The following is a 19,632-nucleotide window of genomic DNA, read 5'->3' as shown; positions in this document are numbered from 1 at the left end:
AGGTTGGCTCGATAGAGAGAAAGAACGACGTGCATCGTCCTCACTAGTTGCAAAGTTGACTCCAGCTTCAACACATTGTCCAGAAAACGTAACATCCACTATAGTGTGGTTGCGTCTTGTTGTGCCTTCAATTCCAGCCTTTGATTTCAGCTGATCTGACCCTGTATTTTGCCTTTAGGAGGTTGAGATGGTGGAGGTATCATCGCCATCAACACCATCATCACACACGCCCAAAACTGTCAACATCAAAGAAGATATCGCAGATGCTTTAACCGCACTACGAAACGATTTTACTGTATCGCTTCGGAAGCATGAAGCTCTGCTCAAGGAATTCGCAGACCATAAACGTCACTCGGCAACGCAGATCGCTGATCTTGTACATAGAATATCTGAATTGGAGGCATCAAAGAGGCCCTTTCATAGTGATTTACTTGATGAAGAAGAGATGCCTCGGAAAAGGCGTGTTGTAGAAACACCGCCGCGTGCGGGGCGATCTAGTGTCAGGTTGTCTGCCCATCTTCCCAAGAAGCTCAGGCCCGCTTTTGCTGAATTCTTGCAGGACAAGATGTGCGAAACTGATTTTTACCCTCTTGAAAATGTGAGAGCTTTTCGCTTCCTTTGGTTTGGAGAAACTTCATTGTCATCTTTCACATGCTTGTGTTTCGTGTGTTTGATTCGCTAACGACTTCCCTTCTTGCGGGATTAGAGTGTTGTTTTTGAATATGCATCGCTCCAGTTATTTGGAAATGAATCTGAATTTCGAACAAGATTCGATGCCAAATGGGTAAAATTATTGTGTGCTACAATGAAACGAGAAAGAACCCACGCACTCACTCCAAACCCCGCTTCTTCGTATAGTTAACTTCTGTTTGTCGGATTTGGCGCTCACAACTGAAGCTTATAGTAACATGGAATTTTCGTGAGATTGTTGCCTCGCCAATCTCCTGTCCTGCAGACGAATTATACGCCAAATGTCGTCTACTCCTCATTCGTGATCAGCATCTGCATGATGGAAACAAGGTTGATTACTTTCCTTTGCCCTGTTTCCCTACTGGGGATTGTGAATTCATTCACCAGTTCCAATTCAGATCACTTGTAGTCTTGCTAAATACCGCTTCTCATTTCATAGCTCTATCAGTCTCCTGTACTTGGAAGAGCCCTTGGTGTCTTATTCAGAGGCCACAAATCGCCATCGCAGAGATATAAATGGAACAAAGCGTATCCCTTACACACGGTTGCCTTTGTATCTGCTCTGGTATGAAACCGAGAGGACTTTTTGTCGACAGCAAGGATTGTTTGTGTTGCTGTCATGAGGTCTTGGTCGCTCATCTTTATCTCTCGTGGTCTTAGCTGACGACTCGCCTAAAATTCCCAGATCAGCAACGGCTCGCAAACGAGATCCAACCTGTATACGAAGATACGGTGAATGCACTCAGAAAACTCCCACGCATGCAGTTCAGCACGATAGTAGATGTCCTGTGGGAATACGGCAATCAGTGGGATGGTTGTCTTTGGATTAAAAGTCGACTCCTTGCGAATCGTCGTATATGTGAACCACAGTCTGACAATGAATTGGTGGAAAATGATGCTGCAGATGATTATCCATCTGATGATTTGGAGGATTAGTGATAGACTTCCGAAGGAACCATTGTTTTGGAAGAAAGACACAACATTTGAAGGAACTCAAACGCCTGTTGTATGTTGTAGCCATGTTCATATAGATACATCTTGACAAGAGACACGTCGATCACTTTTGATTTCACATTTTTCACTCAGGAGAATCAGTTCTGATGGTTTTTCTTGCTAAAGTCGATCTGAACGGCCATTGGTTCCATCGTCAAAACGACACACTCCCAAAGGGCTTTTATTGAAAATATACATGAAATGACGTGCAAAAGACTTTTATCTTGCAAAGAATATAAAGCCTCTGTTGGGTAGTGGTGCTAATCGAAGTGTGTCCTTGGGATTGAAGCAGGACTTTTTCCCCATAGGGTGAAATAGTTGAAGGAGCCTCTATACTTTGGATACGTCGTAGACAAAGAATCATCTGCTATTCAAGGCCAAGACAACGATGATGCTGAGTCAGATTATGAGAATACATCAGAGGATAATGCCTGAGTCTCTTGTATATCCAAGCTCTTTGTTGCTTTTGCTACTTATGCGTTGTCACATCCTTCGCTAGATGCAGGACGCTCCGAGTATATCTTCCATGTTCTGCTCTCTAAACATATGTCTTGCGATTGCTTAGTATCACTTGCTTCAAGAGTAGAAAAAGTATGAAAGCGCAAACCAAAGTAAATCCTAATTTAAACTTGCACCAATATGTAAAGCTCAACTGTAGCCATAGCAATAGAAGTAAAGCACATCTTTTGCAGATACTTCACATGTATTTTTTTAACTGACTGACTGACTGACTGACTATTGTAAACTGACTATTTAACTTGAAAAGCTGGTATCGCTCTTGTTTTGCTGTGGTATTTTTATAGTGCCATTGTGGTATGAGGATCAGAAGACCATGAAATAGATAGTGTGTCCAGCACATTGGAAGTATGCGAGGTCATTTCAGAACAAATTAGCATGGTACCCATTCCCTATTGAAGCATCAACTCGTGAGCCAAAAAAAGAGAGAAAAGGGCGTGATTATTGTTGTGACTGCCAACATACCAGTTGATTGGGATGAGGCCGTCAACGACGTTACCAACAACAGAGAAAGCGGCAGTACCGTGAATGTCCAAATGAGAGGGATCGTTGATTCCACTGTGCAAGTTGAACAAAAGTTAGAAAACAATAACCAAAAAACACGGAAATTCACATTCGTGAAATGTCGAAACAACAGTCTTACCAGTTAGCCTTATCACAAACATCAACAACTTTGGCGGTAAAGGAGCCTTTTGCCGTCCACACATCTATGCAGGCAGAAATAAGCAAGCGTCAATAACAAAAATCTGCCTCCTTCTGTTTTGAACAAATTCAAGCACACAAACACTTACAAACACATTTCCAACAAAAGTTGGGATCATAGCTCACAGAACTCATCCCAGTCATCCAGTTCAGTGCCACTGCATACTGCGGTATGGCTCCATAACCCAAACACAGCGTTTGCGTATCAGTGAAATACGTAGCACGACCAGCGATTGGCATGTACGTATCAGCCGGGTTTTGAGCGATCTGTAACGGTGTTAGGTTCGTTGCGACGGTGGGAGAGGGAGCTGGGCTAGCCTTCTTTGATGGTGTTGGAGATGCTTTTATGGATGGTGCTGGTGATGCTTTGATACTTGGTGCTGGAGATTTTGCTGGACTGGCTTTAATGCTTGGTGCTGGACTTGGAGTTACGCTTTTTGCTGGGCTGGCCTTGATGCTGGGTGCTGGGCTGGCCTTGATGCTAGCTGCCGGGCTGGCCTTTACACTATTGAATGGGTTTGGGAGTTAGCGCACAACGAGCTTCACTGGAAGCTTGTAGCGAACAGCAATATTTGAAAAGCAGACACTAAAACTCATGAAATTGAAATCAAACAAGTTCCACTGCCATGATTTTTTTCTTACCTTGGCGTGGGGGTAAGTGCAGCAGCAGTATGAACACACAGCACTTGTCCAATAGCTAATATAGTTACATCACATTTCAGAGGATTGGGAGCAGCTGAATTGTATGTATCCAAACTAGAGGAAACATGATCGGTTAGATCCCACCGTGGGAACAAAAAAACTACAGTAGTGAAGGTGTCCGAAAGGGCACTAACGTATGGTAATCGGCCATTCCAAAGTTTTGAGCGATCTAAGAAGGAGATATATCAGCGATTATGAACAAGATATGATTTCTGACAGAGTCGAAAACAAAGGTTGAAAAGAGAACTAGGCCAGATTATCACAAAAACAGACACAAAATTCATTGAAGTTTTGTGATGCATATGGAAACAAGCTTTGTACCCCCAATGGATCGTTCCAAATCGTGAGGAACATACCTTATAACAATAGTCTCCACTCTTTACAGTATAAGTAGTATCACAGTTTGCAACTGGATTTCCCAACACATTTGGAACAAGTGCAGAAATCGTGATTAAAGCGGACAGAAGCATGTTTGTCGAGGCAGATTTCCGTGGCAGCAGATATAATGCAGATAATCAAAAGATATTACTACGTGAAATTATTAAAAATAACATGTTGAGCGGTTGTCATTTACTTCGCAAACTTGTGTACGAAACACAGCAAAACAATGAATTAGAGCGCCTTCGCGCGGCGAACAACTCACCGCAAGTAGTTGACCGTGATGTACGAGGCAAGGAGTTGCGTTGATGTCGAAGCGATCGTCGGATTTGGCTAGTCAAGATGTCTGAAAGGTGTTGGCGAGTTCTTTGTGATTTTGTGGGAGGCACTTTTTTGGCTCAGTTTAATTTTTTTCTAGCTTACCAAGACACCAGTCGGACACACACCGTAAAGAAGCTCTGGACTCAATTCGATATCTTGTCCAGTTACTCATTACCATAGCAGTGCCAAGATCCCAGTTTGAAACTTTTCAGCTTGTATGAATTGGTGGCACCGAGCATCACAAGTTGATTGTATCTGATCTAGCCAACTATATTACAACCAATATGCAATTCAAATATACGAATCTACAACGATATCTACGTTTGATTTATCATTTACAGCCAGAAGCGATACAACTCCAAGTCTTGACTTCTTTCATATTCAAAGACTTGTGGGATTGTCTCTAGATCCACAACTTCAAAACCAACCACCGCCAACTTTTCCTCTTCCCGATCAGCGTTTAAAGCTTGTAAGGTATGGCGTAAGAAGTCTCTCGCATGTGCTCTTGCTTCCATGTCTTCCAGGGTGAAGTTTACTCGTTTTTCCAGAGCCAGGATTAATTGTCTCCCATTGACCAGTAAGTCAGGCAGTCGACATACAAACTGAAAGGTCAGAGAGTCGTCATATATTATATCTGCAGCTATAATCAGCTTGCAATTCTCTGCCACGTCCGTCAAGTCTATTGGCGTCCATTTATAGTCACTAGATTCTGTCGATACAGAATCAGTTTCAATGCTTTGAGATTTGTATATAGGATGTGATCCATCAGTCAGATCTAGTTCCCTGACTACGACTATATTGTCTATGTGGTTGGCTTTAATATTGAGTGTCTGTAGCTCAAACAAACTAGTTCCATCCGAGCTATCAGCATCAGAAGTATCAATATCGGTGGAATACACACGTGTACACCCTAGCAGGGCTGCATATATAGATGCCAATCCCGTACCAGAGCCAATTTCGAGAATGCAGCTGCCTTTGACGCTGTTGCAATTATGTAGATAGTCCAGTAGCAATAGACACCCTCCCCATACTTGCAATCCAACCAGTTCGATTGTGGTGCCGAGCTTGTGATTAATGGAGATATTTATGGAGTGGTCTATGGAGCTGAATATTGTAGTCTGCAAATTTCTAGAATATGGTGATGGATTTGTTGGGGAGAGATGTACGGCTGATAATACAAGCTCATCATTTCCTTGCTCTAAATATACATTTTCATCATTTTCTTGCTGATTCATCCTTCTTCGCTTTCCAGCTCCAGCACGCCCGTTGCGACGTGGCAGCAAGAAGTCAATTTAGGACTTCCACCACTTGACTTTGAGCAACCCCACGAATCCATCCAATTCTATAACGTAAATTAGCCTCAAGATGTCCACTGAAGTCTTTACCGTCACTCTAGGCAAGGAGTATGGATATGTATGTGATTTAAATGGTGGTTTTGCAGCAATAATGTTTCAACAAGCAGTCCAACTAAATCTATATATTATCCTAGGTCTTGCTTACTGCCATCACGATGCAAATACAAATGATCCTCACTGGTGCAGCCATTGGTTCTCAACGAAAGAAGCACGGCGTCAAGGTCAGCAACATCACATTTAATCCAGACGAACGAAAAACGAACGATGCAACTATACCATCTTACTAACCAATGATTTCACAATATAGTACCCAGACATGGGCTCTGGTCGTCACGCTGCAAAGCTCACTGAAGCTGCTTGGACTGAATTCAACAACTACCAACGAGCACATTACAACTATGTCGAGAACATCACTCCTGTCACTGTCTTGCTCTTGACTGGAGGCTTGTTCTATCCTCTTGTCTCTGCAGGCCTTGGTGTCACCTACATTGTTGGACGTTACGTGTATTCTACCGGTCAGTTCACGTAGATCGACTTCGCAGAGCAGAGCTCTTATACCATTGATTGTTTGATTGATGAACTGAACCTATCCCCTTCACGCAGGCTACACTTCCTCTGGTGCCAATGGCCGCGGTATCGGTGCTGGTATTCTTCACATTGGAGATATTGGGCTACTGGGAGTCTCCGTCTACGGAATTCTCCACAAGGTCCTTGGTCTCTTCTAATCAACTAAAGCCATGATGTAAACCGCTATGCTAGTAGTTTGCTCTCGTAATAAAGGAACGAATGTTCCGAATCAAAAAAATAATGTAGTAGGTCTCATAGTTGAAAAACTAAACACATTTGAACCACACAAATCACTTTTACAACTTTTGTGGCCTTTGCAGTTCTAAATCAGTTCTTCCGTTGAACAGGATATCTAAACCAGTTGGAGCCTGGTCGAGACTAGTCAGAACAGTGTCTCGCGAGGCAATCCTTCCTTCCAGTGGACAAAATCTCACAGTGAACCCTCAGGCTCTCAAGCACGGTCGTCCAAAATGAAAGCCTGTATCGCGCTCGTTTCATGATGAGCTTTTGATGCCTTATCGTACAGATTCTGACTTGTCCCTGGATCCGGTAGAGATTTCGCCGCACAACACTACTGTAGCGTTTCGTGCGCCTAGAGATAGCACAGTTAATGTGTCACTTCATTCGAATGTCAAAGTGGAGCGAGTCTGGGATCCAAAGATGCCTTTTATAAATACCAAATGTTTCGTGGTTGCCACAAACCAAAATCTCGCTTCCAACTTTGCCATAGTGTTAATCAAAGTTGGTTGGGACCAGGTTTAGTCAGTTCTTCCTTCCAGCTGGAATCTTCTTGATTGAATGCCGACATCAACTCCGATGGATTTACACACAAGTCATCAAACTCACGCAATCATAGACGCGTTTGCTAAATGACAGAGTCCTTGCTATACGCGATAAGAGTGAGATATAAGTTTACCAGCTGCATCAAAAGAAGGAAAGTTTTCAGCGCCAATTCCCACTCCTGGGCTGGTAAATATGAAAGAGTAAGCTCAAAGGTGTGCCAAAGATGATACGTCGTATTTTCTTCATTTTTACTATTGATACGTCGCACTACATGTTAATTTTGGGTGGCAATTTCGAATTTGCGTCTTTTCGTTTTGGCACGAAACAATTCACCCTAGGAAACAATTCACCCCCAGAACCAAAAGCACACAAAGCTTCAACGTTTTACACTTGATCATATTCATAAACTGAGAAAAATGGCCAAGAATGTTGTCGTGACTGGTGCAAATCGTCCTAATGTACATTTCTCTGTATTGAGCTGGCATTCGAATCAACTCTTTCAACGTTCTAGCTAAAGACATTCTCCACACTTAGGGCATTGGATTTGCCATTGTAACCTTCCTACTGGAGACCGGATGCAACGTTATTGCCACCGCTAGACAAGTCTCGAACGCCACTGATCTTCAACAACTGGCTGCCACGTATCCGACACAGCTTCATGTCGTTGCTCTGGATGTAGACGACGACGCATCAATCCGGCAATTTGCTGTGGAGGTAGATAAAATATTTCCTGAAGGACTGGATCAGCTGCTGAACAATGCTGGCATGAACACTCCCGTTCTGGCACCAGAGCAGATGTGAGTGCTTGCTGTCGAGTTGGCCATTTCAATTTGATGGCTTGGAATCATATTTTGCAACTTTTCATTCAGCTTGATAAACTCATTCGCTTGTTGATTTTTGTTTCCCTCCAAAACGTCTCTAACTAAATTGTGCATTGTAGACCTCGCTCTGACTTTATTGCTGCCTTCAACACCAATGCATTGGCTGCATACTACATGACCGTCGCGCTGATCCCTGCTCTCAAGAAACGAAACACTAGAACCGTGCTCAACATCTCAAGCCGAGGCGGCTCCATCGCATCAGTCCCATTCGGATTCGATTTTGTCGGCCCACTATCTCCATACCGTGCCTCCAAAGCAGCTCTCAACATGCTCACCGTCACTTCATCGCAAACGTATGCGAAGGATAACTTTATCATTATTGCTATGCAGTGAGTACTCCCCGATTGTCAATATGACGATTTGAAATACTGGCTGTCTAACATACAATATACTATAGTCCCGACGTCGTAATGTCTGATCTAGGTACACAGGGGTTTGATGATCAGGTTGTCGAAGCTTTAAAATCCTTCTCGATTACTGGAAGAGCCTCTGCTGAAGGGATTGTGGGTGTCATGAATAAGCTCACTGCTGGAGACAACGGGAAGTTCTTTGCTTATGATGGTAGCATCGTTCCTTGGTAGACTGGGATATAAATCACAAGCAATCCATGTCAGAGCTGTCTATATTAGTGTCGTTATTCATTCAGCAATAAAAAGGCCGTATTAGCAATAGATCAATTACGCACATTCCTGGCGTTTTGACTTCATTTCAGATGATGATGATGATGATGATAACGGCATCGGGTTTGCGCCGCGGCGAAAAACACAGGGACTCGAAATATTACTGCGAGCAGCCACTGTTCAACTGAAAGGAAAGTCGTATCATGATGATGTAGTAGCTTTTATTTGAAACTAGATTCCAAATTTTTGCTCACACCACTCAAAGCTTAACCATCAACTTGCCCACATTCTTCCCCTTGAACAACATATCCAACCCAGCTGGCGCCTGGTCGAGCCCATTCAAAACAGTGTCTCGGGACACAATCTTGCCTTCTTTCAACCATTTGATGAGTTCGGCACGAGCAGCATCAAACTCTGGGGTATAGTCAGTTAAAATAAACCCTTCAGCTCGACCTCGTTGAATGATTAGATTCATGTGGTTTTTGAGGCCATATGGGACAGCTCCTCCTCCACCACCGTACCCTGAAGATATTCCACCGCATAGGACGATGGTTGCGTTTTGGGCGAGGTGGCCCAAGACTGTGTCGAGGATTTCACCTGATTGGAGAGGTTGAGGCTTCGTTACTGGGATTCGAAGGAGGCATTCAACAGCGACAAAACAAATACCTCCAACATTGTCAAAGTATTCATCGATATACTGGGGTGCAGCTTTAACCAACTGCTCCTTCCAGTTTGAGTCCTTGTAGTTAATTCCTACGTCAGCTCCAATAGATTTACACCAGTCTAGTTTGTCCTTGTCACCGGCTATAGCAATGACTCTGCAACCCTTCAGTTTGTATATTTGAAGAGCTACGCTGCCGGTGGCTCCTGCAGCTCCAGAAACTAGTTTTGCAAAAGAGTTGATGAATAAGGGTCGGTTGAGTTCTCCATGTTTGCAGATTTTCACGTTCATACCAACGACAGTCTTTCCAGCTTTTGCTCGTCCAATTCGCAAGACTCCAAAATATGCTGTTAGGCCAGTGATTCCAAGGAGACCCAGAGCATCTTGTAAGCTTACGCCGTCTCTAAATTCATACATTGTCTCGTCAATCTCTTATTTTCTGTTGCTTTCAGGCCTCTCTACGTATTCCATATCATAAACTCACGCGATCTTGGACAGTTGGTTTGCTAAGTCAAAGTATCGTAAGCCAAGGTGACTTTTATCAGGCTTTTGGTCTGTAATGGATTGTACCTGGGCCAGCCCAGAAGGTCGTCCAACCGAAGAACCCAAAAACACGGTCTCCTTTAGTGAATCCTGCAGCTTTGGATTCAACGACGACACCAGCAGCAGCTCCACGCATAACTTCACCGATGGCGACAGGGGGCATGTAGCTTCGTTCTGAAAAGGAATGCCGTATGAGTACAGAAAGCAATAGTTTCCATATATGGTAAGCAGTATAGTACCATCGTTAATCCATCCTCGAGCAGCAGGATCAAGTCCCAAGTAAGTGACTTGAATTACAACTCCACCGGCAGGACATGATGGTTTTGGGACCTTTTCGATCTTGAATGTTTCGTATGGTTTTGGGAGGCCTGCGACTGGACCTATGATGTACAAAAGAAGGTGAACTTGGGCGTGAGGAGAAACAACATCGTGTCACGACAAATTACAAGAGGAGAGCAACAAGTGAGAGAATGCATACCTGGTCTCTTGGCTAGTACTACTTGAGTGTTCATTCTTGCTTGTTCTGATAAGTTCGGCTTGCCTTGCTTAGAAATGCGTGTTGCGTTTGTGAGGTATCACGACAACACGGGATAATGCTATACATTGGCGCACTGTTATCTGTTGAAACTGGTCTGCAGAACGAATTTAAATATTGTAGTGATGTCTGTCGCGACTTCTACAGCTTTTTAAGCGTGTAGCGGGCCACTTTCCAAATGGCCGCAAATTGTGCTCTTGTCGAATTACACGCGATCTGGTCATGTAGTCATATCATCCATCAATCAACGACGCATAAAGCAACGCAATCTGATACTAGAAATGGTTGGGAACGGCCATCATCCTGCTCTCATCGCCAACAGTCACACCAAATTTGTGCAACAATTTTTGACCTCATTATAGCAGAACTGCCCTGAATCCCGTAATACATCTCGACTATTCTGTTACTGAAGCATCTCAATCTCTGACACAATGCCAGACCTCTTCTCTCCCATACTCTTGGGCGACTTGCAGCTTTCAAACAGAATAATCATGGCCCCTCTAACTCGAATGAGAGCTAAAGGCGGCCTGGCTGGTCCTCTCCACGTCCTACACTATGCTCAAAGATCGTCACCGGGCTCGCTACTGATTCAAGAAGCCACGGTAGTTAATGAAACTGGTGAACCATACAGATTCGTGCCGAAAATGTATACGCAGGAGCACTGTGACTCTTGGAAACCTGTTTGCCAGGCTGTTCATGAGAAGGGATCTTTCATATATCTGCAGCTGTGGCATGCTGGGAGGGTTTCGAGGAAACGGTTGCAGGTATATTCGAGTGCATTGTGTTTGGACTTGTTAGTTGGAGATTACGCTTTCTCAAATGACCGATTCACTCTTTTGTTAGCCCAATGGGCAAGCTCCGGTTAGTGCATCTGCTACAAGGGTCGGCGCTGGAGGTGATTTGGGTAAAGCTGGTGATGTCGCGAGAGCGCTTACAACACAAGAGGTCAAGCAGTATATACAGGATTACAGGCGGGCTGCTCGACTTGCTCGAGAAGCCGGCTTCGATGGTGTGAGTTTTACAACATTTGGAGTTGCAGTTTTTCCCGTGTCTTTGCTTTTGCGTAGTACCTGACACTTTGACATTCGCTAGGTTGAAATACATGGTGCTAATGGCTATTTACCTCGTATGTGGCTCGTTATTCGCCAAATGTGATTTAATACATTAACAATCCCATTGCTCATCTAGATCAATTCACTGAGTCATCAACAAACAAGCGAGATGACGAGTATGGAGGCTCTATAGAGAAGCGTGCTCGTTTCTTATTTGAAATCGTAGCTGAATGCAGTAAAGAGTTCCCACCTAGTCGTATTGGTGTGAGATTGTCGCCATTCGGATTCTTTAACGACATGTTTGATGAGAGTCCTATTGAGACGTATACATACATACTGAAGGAGATGAACAAGTACAAGATCGGGTTTGTTCACTTTAGTATGTTTGCTATTTGTGTCGACTTTCACTTCATCAACCAACGCCTTTGGTCACGTCATAAATAGTCGAGCCGAGGCTTGCCGGTGACGATTCGGAGGAAGCCAGAGCCGGATTCAGCGAAGGAGAAACCTCTAAAAGATACAACAAGGACATTGTATCTTTAAAATGCTTCCAAGGCCTTTACACGGCTGGAAAAACAATGATTGCTGGTGGCTATACACCAGCTTCTGGCAACCAAGTCATCAAGGACGGCACGTATGACATGGTTGCATATGGAAGGTGTGTCTTTCGAGCCTGAAATGTCGAATTGACTCATGAGCCAATAGAATAACAATCCCAACACCACTTTTCTAGACACTATATCAGCAACCCGGATATAGTATCACGTATGCAACGTGGACTGCCTCTAGCACATTACAACCGCAAGACATTTTACGGACCAAATGTACCGAATGACTTTAGTGTTGGATATGTTGATTATCCAACGTGGGAGGAAGATCAGGCTGCTCAAAAAGCCAAACTGTAAAACATTCGACTCTGAAATGCTCTGAATCCTGGCACACTGGTGCAAGTTGAATAAATATGATGGTCTTGCAAGACCCGTGCTGTGTTTTTATCACCTTCTTAGTTGGTCGGTTTCAATGTGGTTGACTTTGAAGGCACCGTACCGGTTTGATGCGAATTTCACAAATCAGGAAACGCGTAAAACACGTATAAAAATGCTTTCGTCGGTCCCTGCCGTGCGTTCCATGCCTGATGATGTCACTCTGCGTGCAAAACTACAGAACCACTTTGTTGAACAGTTTGCACTAACTCGACAAAACAAACAACACAAGATGCCGCCCAAGATGACCTTATTTTATGACTGCGTGTCTCCATGGAGCTGGATTCAGATGGAAGGTTGGACAACGCGTGCTTACAATCTCTGCCACTTTCACTAATGTGAATTGATGATTATTGGCTAACCCCACACTTGTTTGCACCACATCTTTTCTAGTATTGCTTCGATATGAGAAATTCTGGAATGTCGAACTTGTCTTGGAGCCCTTCTTCCTTGGCGGTGTAAACAACAAGACTGGAAATGTGCGTGACTAAAAAATGCTCACTCAGCAAACATTTGTTGATTTTGTTTTGACGATTTCGATAGTCCAGAGGCTCAATAATATTACCATCATTTAGGTACCTCCAGGCACAAATCCATTCAAGGGTGCTTACATGAACAAGGTGTGTTGCCGACTCTCTAAATATGTGCTTACATGAGACTGATGAAGACGCGCCTCTCCAGATCTTGGATGTTGCAAGAGGAATGTACGAGATGAAGCTCAAGGGACCAGCTTTCTTCCCTGCTGTTACTATGAAAGGTGAGATGTACTAAACATATCGTTCAAACCCAGACGCTGATCTATCATTAATGTAGAAATGAGAGCCCTACGAGTAATCAAGCATCGCTACACGCGTGATACTTTGGTTGAATGCTCACGAGAATGCTGGAGATGCTATTGGGAGGAGGGTCGTAACCCAGAGAAGGACGAAGATTTGATTATTCATGTAGGACTGCTTTTCGATGATTATGTATAAGTATTCGTAAATCTTATGGATTTTTCTTAGCTGGGTCGTGTTCTTGGCCAAGACACTGTGAAAAAGATATTGGCAGAAGATATCACAAAGGAAATCAAGGATGAGCTGATTGCCATCACCAACGAGGTAAAAAAAAAACCTATATTCGGACTCCGGATAACCATCGTCTAACACCACCGTCACTCACCAGGCTGTAGACACATATGGAGCCTTTGGTGCTCCTTGGACCGCCGCAGTGAACGATGAAGGAAAAACAATGTCCTTCTTTGGGTCTGACGTGATGGAACGACTTGCATTCCATATGAAGAAGGAGTACTTGGGTCCATTCCCTGAACGAGAAGCTGCAAGACGTAAAGCAGCTTCACCTCGATTATAAAACTCATAGTGATATATACTCAATAAAAACGATTTATATCTATAAATTAGAGAAGTTGTTTCTATACATCACCTCTTCTTGCCACCCCTTCCTCTGCCAGAAGACGAACCTCTTCCGGCACGCGAGCCACCTCGTCCACCTCCCCTGCTGCTACCAGACCCTCTACTACTGCCACCACCACGAATATCCCTCTCATTCAAATGCAGCACGCCATCCTTGAACTTCCCAATGGTAGGTTTCAGCCCCTTTTCAATCTTTCGTAACGGACGATGTCGTTTCGTCTTGCCCAACAATTCTAAATCATTAGAAAAGACATTCTTGATTGATTTGTGATACATGGATGTTTCTTTGGCGTCCTTAATACGTTTCTCGGCACGGTCTGTTGATGCTTTGTGCATGCCGAGACGGATATTTAGGGGGTGTCTGTCTTGTTTCTCGCCCTATTCATCAATCGAACGTGAGCTTTTTCTTGTTTCTTGCTGGTACGATCTTGAAAGGGCGAAGAGTACCTTGGCACCAAGTTCTAGCAGCTTCTTCTTCATATAATCTCGACGATCGCGACCTGTAAGTTCTCCAGAAGCTAGTTTACGGAAACGTGTCAGCAAAAAAAAATATCGTCACAGTCTCCAAAGATCAACTACTAACTGTATTGCTCCACAAGTTTTGTAGTCTTGAGCAAATCCATCAGTTCAGTGTCATGTAAATCGTCTTGACGATCTTGATCAGCCTCTTCTTTAGTTACAGGTTTCGCCTGTTTATCAGCTTTGCTTAATTTTGAGACGTCCGATGACTAGTAAAATGACTGTCAGCATCATTTCCAAACATGAAAATAATCGATCTTTACCATAAACTGCTTCCAAGCAGCCCTCGAATGTGGTGTTGATTTCGTACTTGATGCTTGTTGAAAAACAATCGTTTCTACTTCTGGGCGAGTATCTACTACCACATCGTCGTCTATCTCATCATCATAAGTGTCTTCCAGACTTGAATCTATGTCTTGATCTACGTCTTCTGTCTCCTCATTGTCGTCTTCACGTTTTCTTTTCTTGAGTGTTGGTGCAGCTGTCGGTATGGAATCAAAGTCAAACTGCGAGGAGAGAAGCTGTTCTAGTCGCTTTGTAGCCCAGTCATCGTCTGCAGATGGCATCTCCTTATAGGCGATTGCTAGTGAAGAAGTGGTTGGGGTGCTTTGTGTGTTGCGGAAAGACGCCTGTCGCAACTTGCAGCAACGTAATTCACAAAAAAACTCTACTGATTCTTTCAGAAGACCTGTAAACTGTAAACGCGAACAATTTCTAGGTCTTGTTATTGATCTATTATTAATGTATTTCTCGTCCAAATGAGTAGTTAAATAAATCCGGTATCCTAGGTGCTCTCATCAAAATCAGTCCTACTCAAACGACTACATTTCGTAACAGTCCTTTTCAAAGCTACATGCTTCAGGTCGGGTGCCATCATCACTTTTACTACAGGAGACGCTATAGGCGACATTGAACCAATAGACGACGATATAGAGGAAGATAGTGGTGAAGCGACAGGCACTATTGCCTCGTCACTTGATAGCAGTGAGTGAGGTCGAGATGATTCTGGAGTAGGTGTTTCATCAGTAGGTTGGAGGGTTGCTACAGGTCGATATCCAGCGGGAGTTGTGCTATACGAGGAGGGAGTAATGGGAGTAATTCGTGTCTCCGGTTGTCGTGATGGCTGGTGTGGTTGCTCATCATTGGGTTTAACTTTCAAACTTTCCTGACTAACTGCCTGCTGTGATAAACCCTTCAAGACAATATTTCCACGAGGGGTACGTGCAGCTGAATTTGGAGACACTGGCGACGACGGTGCAGACAGCGATGATGGTGTGGGCAGTGGCATAGCTGGAGGTGCTCCAATATCTGCATTTAAATCCACAGGAGCACACTTGCTTGCTTTACTCAGCGAGCGACTCGTATGGCGTTTTAGGATTATACGCGGACGTTCTTCAGGAACAGACGCTTTGGCTGGTGGTGTGGGTGGTGCATATGTCGGTGGAGATCCCGTTACGAGTGACAATCGGAACTTCTCATCCATAGTGATAGGCTTGTTGTTGGCATCCACGCCATTCATAGATTCCTTCAATGATGGATCAACAGCAGTTGTAGGAGTCATCTCATCTTGTTGTAGCGTGATACTAGCATTCGAGTCCTTGCTGTGGAATCCCTTGAATTCTTCGGTGACATTAGTTAACTTTGGGGGCAGTGTAGCCATTGATGGACGGTTGGATATTACAGGCATAGTATATATAGCATTCGAAAGTGCTGAAAGTTCTGCAATCCAAGATTCACGGATTTTCGTGCGAGTGGGTTCATCCTTGTCTGATAATACAGAAGCTGCGTTGAGTTGACCGTTGGGTTGAGGAAGCTGATGAGAGAGTAGCGATGCGCTCACACGACGAAGCTGATCTGCTGTCGGGGGGTTAAATAGGATGTCGTCGTTGGTGTCATCGGATTCTTCAGGTTTCCTATAATAAAGAAAAATACGTTAACAAAACTCTCATACGATAAATGACACATCGACCCAGTTGTCCTGCACTACTTCCAAACTCACTTTGCAAACAACGACAGAATCCTCCACGCCTTATCTATATTACTCCTCTTGGTCTTCTTGGTTGCATCAACAGCAATTCCATTAGCAGCCTTTTGCAGCACAGCATCCGGCACACTACCAAGCAAAGACGCCAATTTGTGAGCCGTAGCAACATTATGACGTGTTGCTGCAGGCATAGTAAGACTTGAACGTCTGCGGGCCATGATATCAACACGACGTTCGATTTCGTTGATGATGGACGCGTTCCGTGATTGTGCTGAAGCGATATGGATGACGGAGGGAGTCTGAAGTTGCTCAGTGGGTGATGATACTGTAAATTCAAGTGAGAGTGCAGGTTGGTTTTGGTGCGGGGATTCAGGAGTCTCCAAAATGGTTGTTGCACCACTTGACGTGTTGGTGTCTTGTGCTTCGGCAAGTGCAGACTGCTCCACATCATCTGCAATTTCATCGTACGTGGAGAGTATCCATATCGTTGCTGATATATCTTCTAACAAGAGGTCGAACGGATTGCTCTCTTGTGGTTGTTGTGATCCACTCATGGTGAAAACTAGAAGGTTTTGGTCAGATTGAAATTCAATGGTGAAATTAATATGGATAACGAATAAAGAACGCGTGTCCCACGTGTGGAATGTACGGAAGAACTCCATTGTTGACGAAAGCGTCAACCCACATTTTAAAGTTGCGTCCAAACCTTTTTGGACGTACAAATCGGAAGTCATGTTCGAGCTTGGTGAATAAAGCGTAATCGAGGCTGAGACGGAAGTATAACGTGTCTTCTGACATATACTAATATATGGAATGGTGAAGCCCAAAAAAAGCAGTTACACTGTTTGCTCAAATTGCGAAACAACTTTTGTTTGTGAGGCACTGAAATCAAATTCTATAGATGTGAATATTTACAAAAGATGAATGACAAACAGAAAAATACCATGACTAAGAGCGATTTAAAAAGAATCCAGAGATATCAATGTCTCAGCCAAACTCAGCGCCGTTGTGAAGAAGCCTCATTCAGGTACAAAACCACCTTCTTATCGCCTCCCATTTCCGTCAAAGCGATATTCCAGTCCTCTTCATCCTTAACAAGCACTCTATGCTGATCAGAATCCACCCATGACAGGTTTCCAGAATGTTTGAGAGGCAGTCTTCCCAGCGTCTCCAGCTTTTTATCAGCCCGCTTATAGACATCAGCTAATGTAGCATCTTCAGGGACCCGGACAACCACGATATCATGAGGCCCTAGTACGATTTTAACTCCAATGCTAGATCGATTGTGTTGGTAGTGTTGGCTGCTATCTGATTCAGTACGGTTCACTGATACAGCGTTTTGTAGTAATCGGGGTGGAGATGTCGGTGGTGATCTATTACTATTGCTGGGTAGATTCGGTAATTGCTTTTCACGTGGTCGTCCACGACGTCCATTGTCGGTATCTACTCCTGGTGTAGTCGTCGACACTATAAACATTTCATCCCGAGTTTCATCAAATGAGAATTTACCAGTAGGGGATGATTCTCGTGGTCGTGAATCTGCTGATGCTTGACGTCGTCCTAATGAATTATTATTATTAAGACCAGAAGATACTGGATTCCACGGTGGATGAGGCAAACCACCCTCCTTCTTGTCTCGGCGAGACAAACTGCGTAATAGTGTAGGTCGTTTCTTTGTAGATGAGGCGACAGTCTGAGGGAGATCGTCTGGTTCAGCAGCTAGTGAGACTGGTGCTTGATTTAGCAGTAGTTCTGAATTATTATTCTTATATTCTGATTGGCGTGGTGGTCGTTGACTGTCACCGCCAGCGGGACTTGAAAACGACTTCTGAAGGGATGGTGGTGATAGGTCCCGTCTTCGTGACAAACTACCCATGTTTGTTGGTTTGGCACTTGCACCAGCACTACTAATACTATTATTACCCATCATGAATCGTAGCAAAGTGTTTACAGCTTGATTTTTCTGTGTTGCTGCCACAGTTTTGGTTTCTGCTTGAGGCGGTATTGATGTCGATCTGGGGTTTGCATAGTAGGATAACAAATCCTCATCACTATAATTGTCCCGTCTCAATTGCTGCATTTCGCCAGCTGATCGTGACCGTGCCAACGATACACTAGACATACGACGAGTCGACTGAGTATCAGATTGCAAGTATGATCCTGTATCAGCATCCATATATTTCGTGGGTGTGCTTCGATCCGGGAAATTTCCAGAGACTTCAGAAGTTGATGCTGATAAGGGTAGATCGTCATCTATAAACTCGTCATATCGTCCTCTGTCAACGTCTACGGCCAGATTATGATGTGCTCGTTGGTTTCTCTCAATGGTAGACCTCAATCGTTCGTTCAGTGGAGGTTTCGGATACCTCTCCAGAGTTTGAGGTCTTCGAGCAACATCTTGTCGATTTGCTACATTGTATTTGTCTGGTACTGGTTCGTTTCTAGTTCGTGCTCTTTCAAGCGTGTTGGTATCGAACTTGGCTCTAGCTGCTGACGTGTTGCGATCCAGACTTTTCGTTTGGCCTCGACTAATGTTGTTTAGTCCCAGAGAATTTGCTAGAGATTCCTGTTGCAGGAATGAGAGTGACCTAAAAACAGGGAGCAATCAGCAAAACAACCGTTGCAGATATCGAGTCACACTCACCCAGAGTCAATTCCTTTCTGTCTATCATACGATGGCGGGACCGTCCTCGGAAACGTACTGACACCTCGATGCACACTATCATCAATATTTCTCGTTGTAGCTGGTTGTTTACTCGATGCAGATCGTTTAGGCCTTGACTCACTAGGTGGCATAGGCGGTAATTTACGTCTAGGGGTAGAAGACGGAGTAACATTTCTAGATACATTCTTTGATTCAGGAGGTGTTGTCGTCCCCTGACTTGTCTCTACTTCTTCTACAGAACCCAACAAAGGATCCGAGTTACTGCCAGATCCGCTACCAGATCCGGAACCACTATTACCGTCTCTGACAAACGTGCTTAGAAATGCTTTGGCGGTTGACGATGGGGAAGAGATATCATCTGCTGAGCGTGTTGGTGATGGCGTGGCACGACGTCCAGATCTGGATCGGGTTCCTGACCTTCCAGGAGATCTATTTTCGTTTGCAGGTTTTATTTCATTAGTTTTCATAGTAGGATGCCTTGCCATCAACTGTTCAGCCATCTGACTTGGCAGTGGGCCTGAAATATTCCATATGGTAGGTCCCGTAGGACTCTGTTGTCTCGGTTGCTGCTCAACTGGTCTGGATCTATGAGGTCTTGATGCCGAATTATGGTATTCTACAGCCTCATATGGAGGTGGAGGCGGTCGTGGCATCGAAGTGCTTGATGCTTGTTTATTATTAGGCATGGATTGTTTTATGCCATGTTGATCCACCTCGAAAAAGTTCTGTATGATTTGGGGTGATCGTAATTGATTTGATAATCTGACTAG

The 19,632-nt window shown here is 44.1% G+C and overlaps 6 protein-coding genes across 6 annotated transcripts; 3 read left to right on the top strand and 3 right to left on the bottom strand.

The window, feature by feature from the left end:
* Window positions 1–2,572: 2,572 nt before the first annotated feature.
* SmJEL517_g04818 (uncharacterized protein) lies at window positions 2,573–4,073 on the bottom strand (the record flags this gene model as incomplete). Its single annotated transcript, XM_031170746.1, has 7 exons — window positions 2,573–2,591; window positions 2,665–2,757; window positions 2,843–2,906; window positions 2,991–3,406; window positions 3,544–3,657; window positions 3,738–3,772; window positions 3,960–4,073. 7 exons carry the CDS (start codon window positions 4,071–4,073, stop codon window positions 2,573–2,575), a joined length of 855 nt encoding a protein of 284 aa, XP_031023271.1.
* Window positions 4,074–4,637: 564 nt separating this feature from the next.
* Window positions 4,638–5,537, bottom strand: SmJEL517_g04817 (uncharacterized protein; the record flags this gene model as incomplete). Its single annotated transcript, XM_031170745.1, has 1 exon — window positions 4,638–5,537. The coding sequence occupies one exon, from the start codon at window positions 5,535–5,537 to the stop codon at window positions 4,638–4,640; it is 900 nt and encodes a 299-aa protein (XP_031023280.1).
* Window positions 5,538–5,667: 130 nt separating this feature from the next.
* Window positions 5,668–6,382, top strand: SmJEL517_g04816 (uncharacterized protein; the record flags this gene model as incomplete). Its single annotated transcript, XM_031170744.1, has 4 exons — window positions 5,668–5,715; window positions 5,792–5,878; window positions 5,965–6,172; window positions 6,261–6,382. The coding sequence occupies 4 exons, from the start codon at window positions 5,668–5,670 to the stop codon at window positions 6,380–6,382; spliced, it is 465 nt and encodes a 154-aa protein (XP_031023279.1).
* A 4,296-nt stretch (window positions 6,383–10,678) lies between these two features.
* On the top strand, window positions 10,679–12,204 carry SmJEL517_g04815 (uncharacterized protein; the record flags this gene model as incomplete). Its single annotated transcript, XM_031170743.1, has 6 exons — window positions 10,679–11,011; window positions 11,091–11,258; window positions 11,340–11,373; window positions 11,436–11,678; window positions 11,744–11,957; window positions 12,033–12,204. The coding sequence occupies 6 exons, from the start codon at window positions 10,679–10,681 to the stop codon at window positions 12,202–12,204; spliced, it is 1,164 nt and encodes a 387-aa protein (XP_031023278.1).
* Window positions 12,205–12,514: 310 nt separating this feature from the next.
* Window positions 12,515–13,632, top strand: SmJEL517_g04814 (uncharacterized protein; the record flags this gene model as incomplete). Its single annotated transcript, XM_031170742.1, has 7 exons — window positions 12,515–12,578; window positions 12,676–12,761; window positions 12,858–12,902; window positions 12,964–13,039; window positions 13,096–13,226; window positions 13,287–13,382; window positions 13,447–13,632. 7 exons carry the CDS (start codon window positions 12,515–12,517, stop codon window positions 13,630–13,632), a joined length of 684 nt encoding a protein of 227 aa, XP_031023277.1.
* A 68-nt stretch (window positions 13,633–13,700) lies between these two features.
* On the bottom strand, window positions 13,701–14,779 carry SmJEL517_g04813 (uncharacterized protein; the record flags this gene model as incomplete). The annotated part of the gene is made up of 4 exons (XM_031170741.1): window positions 13,701–14,072; window positions 14,142–14,212; window positions 14,278–14,422; window positions 14,477–14,779. 4 exons carry the CDS (start codon window positions 14,777–14,779, stop codon window positions 13,701–13,703), a joined length of 891 nt encoding a protein of 296 aa, XP_031023276.1.
* Window positions 14,780–19,632: the final 4,853 nt, after the last annotated feature.

The sequence above is a fragment of the Synchytrium microbalum genome (assembly GCF_006535985.1).
Source record: "Synchytrium microbalum strain JEL517 chromosome Unknown SmJEL517_scf0036, whole genome shotgun sequence".
Classification (NCBI taxonomy): domain Eukaryota; kingdom Fungi; phylum Chytridiomycota; class Chytridiomycetes; order Synchytriales; family Synchytriaceae; genus Synchytrium; species Synchytrium microbalum.
This window is presented reverse-complemented; position numbering and strand designations above follow the sequence as displayed.